General features: G+C 43.2%; 1 protein-coding gene across 7 annotated transcripts in view; it reads right to left on the reverse strand.

Annotated features, from left to right (window-relative positions):
- Positions 1–763: 763 nt before the first annotated feature.
- Positions 764–5,937, reverse strand: part of LOC142472185 (dual specificity testis-specific protein kinase 1-like) — a 47,228-nt gene continuing 42,054 nt past the window's right edge. For all 7 annotated transcript variants that reach the window (XM_075579056.1, XM_075579058.1, XM_075579053.1 and 4 more), the window contains 4 exons: positions 5,158–5,331; positions 3,432–3,515; positions 2,754–2,840; positions 764–2,056 (listed from right to left, as the gene is read on the reverse strand). In XM_075579056.1, coding sequence (XP_075435171.1) covers positions 1,955–2,056; positions 2,754–2,840; positions 3,432–3,515; positions 5,158–5,331 — 447 coding nt within the window. In that variant the 3' untranslated portion in view covers positions 764–1,954. The remainder of the gene's footprint in view (positions 2,057–2,753; positions 2,841–3,431; positions 3,516–5,157; positions 5,332–5,937) is intronic.

Genomic DNA, 5,937 nt, shown 5'->3' on the forward strand with positions numbered 1-5,937 from the left:
TAGGCCAGGGATTTAATATGGCTGAAAGCTTCTCTGCCAAGGTGGTGTCAGTTGTGTTCCTGGGACATTTGGCAGCAACGAGGCTAGTAAAAAGGTATTGGGAACGAAAAATAAATATCGTAATGTGGATTTGGGGGAAATTAAAACGATGGCTTTATTCAGCCCGCCACCTTAAACAATGCAGGAAACACAAAATAAATAAACAGCCTATCCCGTTTTAAGGGCCAACTCCCTTCCCCAGTCCCTTTCTACAGGGCTGGGAGGATAAGCCTCTTTCCAACCTATAACCCCAAAGTTCTAAGAGGCACCTGTAAGCAAGGGCCCTTTGTGGCAGTCTCCGAGTCAGGTTGGTGTCCGTTGAGGGGCCAGCCTCTGGTGGATTCCAGCATCCTCTGTGCCCAGGAATAGGGAGGCCTGGCTCCTGGTGCCTTGATATCAGCACAGCCTTGGGCTCAAGTCATCTCCTTTGGCAGCACAGTTGTGACTGTGCTCAGGAGTCTCTCTGCCAGTTCCCAACAGGAGGCATTTCTAGCTGTCTGATTAGCCAGGTGGAGACTGGTTAATTGTCTAGCTTCAATTAACCAGATCCCTGCTGGATTCCTCAGACCACTACATGCTTATATTCAAGCCTAATTTAAAACAGCATTATGTCCCTGTTACAGGTAACTTCCATATTTTACGCGAACCATATAAATCACATATTAAGTAACAAAAAGTAAGCCAACATTTACAATTTAAAAAAAAAAAAAAAAAAAAAAAAGGATTTAATAAAGTATATTTGTTTGAAGTTTTATTTTTAGCCACATGTAGAAACGGATGTACTTAGACATGCACATTGTAGGAAACTACGTACAGAAGATTATTACCAATATCCCAGATGCAGAAACCTTCTCTATGTCTTGAAGTAACTTTATGAAGGAGCTGCGTCTCCAGTAGCTTTTTACTCCTAATGTTCTTTGTTTGGGGACGCCCCCAGCATGACAATGGAATTAGCCGGCAGGTCACCTGAAAATAGCGTAGAGACATGCAGATGGGAGGATCCAAACTCCTAAAGAGGTAAGTTTGGATAAACAATCAGAGGTTCCTCTTCATACATCAGCAGTACTCAATGCGGTTTAAAGCATCCCTTGAAGTTTACCATGACTGCCAAATGGAAAATACTTGACCGTAACCGTCATCACAGTGGTGTTCAAAAAATAAAATAGAAATCGGACTCTTTGAGAAAAAAAATACTCTAAAAGGGTGTACTTATGAAAAATTATCTTAAAGAGGTACATTTCTGACAATGTTTTTCCAAACATGGGATGATACATTCTGAATATGCATAAGGCACTGCAGTCGCTGTTTTATAGACGTTAACAGGGTTAGTATATATGCAATAATTGGGTATGTCACGCACAGGATTGAACAAAATGAGGTGGGCAAATCCCACTAGGTGAGACACCCTTATCATATAAGAGGTAGATTCTACCAACCCTACAAGGGTCTGATTAATAAAACAAAGATAAAATAGGTTTACTTGATATTAAAATGTAATCCATCCTCCCCCATGAATCTGAACGTATGGAACATTATAAGAGATGTTTGGACAGTTGCGTTAAAGGGTTTGCTTCTTGAAGACTCTCGCATCTCACCTTTAATGGCAAGTGGATGGATTCTGTGAGCTCTGTTGAATGGAGCATCCCAATTTGTTCATGGTACAGCCCTGACTTAGAATGTCACAGTGGCACCAACATGGGGTTAAGGGGGAGATTATCTGACGATTCCTGCAACATGCCATGGATAGAAAACTCGGAGACGAGAGGGTTAATTCACAAAAATATAATCCGGTCAGTTCAATAAATACCAGTGTATTGTATAATTATATAGAACCTTAATTCCTCCAGATTTTGCCTTTAAATCTGGAATCCATCTGTACAGTTATTTACAAGTGACAGCGATGCATTATTAGGCCTCAGCAGGAGTTCTGAAGCTCTGCCTGTGATTCCAACGTTTCTGCCACATCTTCCAATTCATCCAGGAGTTCGCTGAACGAAGGTCTCTTAAACGCCTCTAGCTGGGGGGGGGGGGGGAATCAGAAATAGGGAGTTATACAAGGCTCATATGGAACCAGACAGTAGGATGGTTGAAACAAGCCTAGATAGACACACAGTGGCTGTGATATGTTGATCAGGAACAAATGCCTTCCATTGTACTACAAGGCAGACCTTTTTGGCAGTGCTTAAACATTACACTTGCCTTGAACTTAGACTTTTCCTGTTCTTAGTCGAAGTTTTAAATACAAATTGTACTGTAATCACATCCACACAGGTTTGCTTACATTTGGAACTACTGGAAGTTAGGGTAGTTTGGGCATTGTTTGACTGATGTTAACCTGTTAGGCTGCAACTATCTTTGAACATTAGTGTAGAAGGAATACTGGGAGCAAGAAACAAGAACCCAAAGACAGATGGTTTAAACACTGTATAAAAGCTCTATATGTTACCATATTAGGTCGAGTTACTTATCAAAAACACAAGTTTAAATAACTAACTACCGGCACCTGTTGGGTGGGACAGACCCAAAGGCAAAAAGGCCCCTTGTGTTTCGTGGAGAGTGATACTGTAATGTGCTTTTGCCCTCAATAGAATTTCACCCATCTCCTTAACTGTTTAATTCCAGAGGGCTGTCTCAATGAGGGGAGAAGGAGAAATTAAATGAAAAGTGGGGGGGGGGGTGGGAAGGGAGGTGGTAGAGGCAGCAGTATACTTTACCCGACAACAGCTGTCTGCTAAATCCAGGACCCGTTTGGGACAATCCCCGATCAGTGCATGAAAAGCAACCACATCCAGACCATAATCCTGAAAAGCCAATACATCATTCTGTGCATAGAATATAAATACAGGTACCTGCTGACAATACGGCACTAGATAACAACAGATAACCCTGATGGGATATCATGCTTATATTTGGGGGATATCACCCTTGGGTTGTGGGCTTCTATATTGCAGGCACGCAAAGGTTATGCATCAATTACATCAACAGAACGACCTACTTGGCAACTTCTTAAGAACAGAGCAGATGGCACTGCTGCTTTAAACCCTTCACTACAGAATGAAGCGTATTGAACGGTGTCTCCAGTATGTTTCCTCCTAAGGGGAATGTTATCTGACTTATGTTTCCAGACAGATCAGCTTATTTACTTATCCTGTAATTCAACACATGTGCTAGAACAGTAACAACCATCTGTTGGGTGGGGACAGTTTCCCAGGACCAATGATATGGAGAAGGAATATTCAAGTGAACCCCCCTAGTCTCTTGTTACCTTAAGAGTCTAATTTTGTAGAGCTAAATGTGCGTGTGTCTCCTCCAGTAGACACATTCATCATTAAAACAAGCAGCAGAGACCATGGGGGCGTGATGACGTGAGACAGTGCAAGAGATGGACTTACCCGTGTTCTGGGCAGGATCTCGGGGTCAGCAGGAATTCGGCCCAGGATTTCACATAAGACTATTCCAAAAGAGAACACGTCAACCTGCAAAAGCAGAAATCTCAGACCTTTGCTTAGACCAAGGGTGGGCAACTCCAGTCCTCAAGGGACACTAACAGGTCAGGTTTTAAGGCTATGCCTGCTTCAGCACAGGTAGTGCAGTCTTTGACTGAGTCACTGATTGAATCACCTGTGTGGAAGCAGGCATACCCTTAAAACCTTGTCTGGTGGTGGCCCTCAAGTTCTGTAGTTATCCACCCCTCGCTTAAACCCCTCTCAATGTGTGGGAAACCCCTCATGGAGCTAAAAGGCTATGTTGTGCCTCTTCATTAATGTTCTGTGGCAGTGTAACCGTTGAACAGCCCTTGCTATGGTTCTGTCCTCTCTATGCACAGATTTGATTTCAATAGAAGTTCTGTGTGACCTTGTGCAAGTCAGAAAGAGGCATACTGCCACGCCTGCAGGCACATTTCCCAATGCCACCTATGTGTCAGGGCTGAAGGAGTAGTTTAGTAGTGATGTCACTGCCATTGAAGCGGGTGAACCTCAGTGTTGGCTCTCCTTGTGACCTCGGGCAAGTAGCTCAATCTCCCTGTGCGCCAAAGTTAGATTGCAAGTTCCATGGGGCAGGAACTCTTAGTGGATGCAAAATGTTATGTGCAGCGATTCGTACACAGAGCGCTAAGGAAAAAAACAGAACTCATCTATCAAGGGCGTTTATATCTTTGCAAATGGATTAGGAAGGTGTACTCTATAACAAACGTTGATCTCTTACTAAACTTTATGGGCGTTTCCATGCAATAGTGCTCTGACCGGCACTATCAGAGCGTAATGAATAGCCCCAGAGTTACCTGGTACATGCCCTAGATTTCTCAGAGGCTAGTGACACCAATGATGTTGCAAGACATTAAGGTTTATGTTATAACAGACATTGTTCTTGTAATACATCTGGAAAGATATACATTCCCTTTACAATAATATTATATTTTTTCCCTAATAGCACCAAGTGTACACTGGTGTACAGTATATACAATTGTGTAGGCACCAGTCCAGAGAAATCTGGGACATAGATATGAGAGCTATGTATAGCTGAGTACAAAGAAGAAGAAGCAGACACACGGTTTACTCAAAAGGAGGTTTAATATGCCATAAAGTCCAATGTTTCGGCAGTCCAATACTGCCTCTCTCAAGGTGAAGGCTACCAAACACAAGAAAACAGTCAAAATATATACCACCATCTTGTGTTTGGTAGCCTTCACCTTGCGAAAGGCAGTATTAGACTGCCGAAACGTTAGACTTTATGGCATATTAAACCTCCTTTTGAGTAAGACCATGTGTCTGCTTCTTCTTCTTTGTACTGGAACATTTGGGACTACAGGAGCTCCCCAGGACCAGCACACCGGCAGCTAAGTACCCCACCTCTATTACCCTTGATATTGAGTGCGTGTCTCATCCTCTGTCTAGCTATGTATAGCTCTCATATCTATCAGGGACAAAAACAAACACTTCCCTCTCATCCTACAAGATGTACATTGATATTGTAACCAGTAGTGTGTGGTCCTTTTCCTGTACTGTACAAGCACTTCCCAAAGACCCCCAGGAACATCAGAAAACATGAAACTCTAATCCTGCAGGGAATCTTTTCCTCTAACCTCCCACATCCCTGTAAGAGAAGCCGATTACACACCTTCCGGTCATATGGTTCTCCGCGCAACATTTCTGGTGCCATCCAGAAGGCAGATCCCACCAGAGACAACTTCCTCTCGCCATTCTTCACGGGGAGCTCCACCACTTCTCGGGCAAGACCAAAGTCCGTCACTAGGGCTTCCCTGCCTCGCTGAGTCACCCTGATAAGGCAGTTCTGGAAAACAATTAAATAAAGAGGTTCTGTACAAGTGCTATTATATTCAGGACTAATTACCAAGCAGTTCACTTCTGTAACTTATCAGTACAGGCTTCTGTTGGGTTAAAGTTAAACATAGACCATGATATGACCTCCAAGGAGTATAACTAGAACAATAAAATGCACCTACCGTAACGGTCTATACCACATTATGTTTCCATTAGTGAGAATGAGCCAGAAGGGCATGTTGAGCCTGAAAACGTTTGCCCCCCTAGATCGCGCAATCCAATGGGGTGTTGATACTTAGTGTTTGCAAGACTTTGATTTTTCTCCTTTGTGATGCCAACGGACGATTTGGGTGGAACAGGACTCTCAGTTTTTGATATACCCTTTTCTCTTTCAGATTAGAGATTAGTACTCAGATTCTAGGTTATCGGACAGCGTCATATACGCACTTGCCTGCACACTATGTTATAGAGCTTGGGAATGTCCCTGATGGATGGGTAACCATTCTCATTGAGTGCCATCGTAGTTCTGACTGACAATTACTTGACACTTTTCTACTCGCTTGCACATGCTGCGACTTTGCCTGTGCTGCAGATGTGACTAATCCCCTATAGGGCA

This window comes from Ascaphus truei, chromosome 21 (assembly GCF_040206685.1).
Source record: "Ascaphus truei isolate aAscTru1 chromosome 21, aAscTru1.hap1, whole genome shotgun sequence".
NCBI classification, from domain to species: domain Eukaryota; kingdom Metazoa; phylum Chordata; class Amphibia; order Anura; family Ascaphidae; genus Ascaphus; species Ascaphus truei.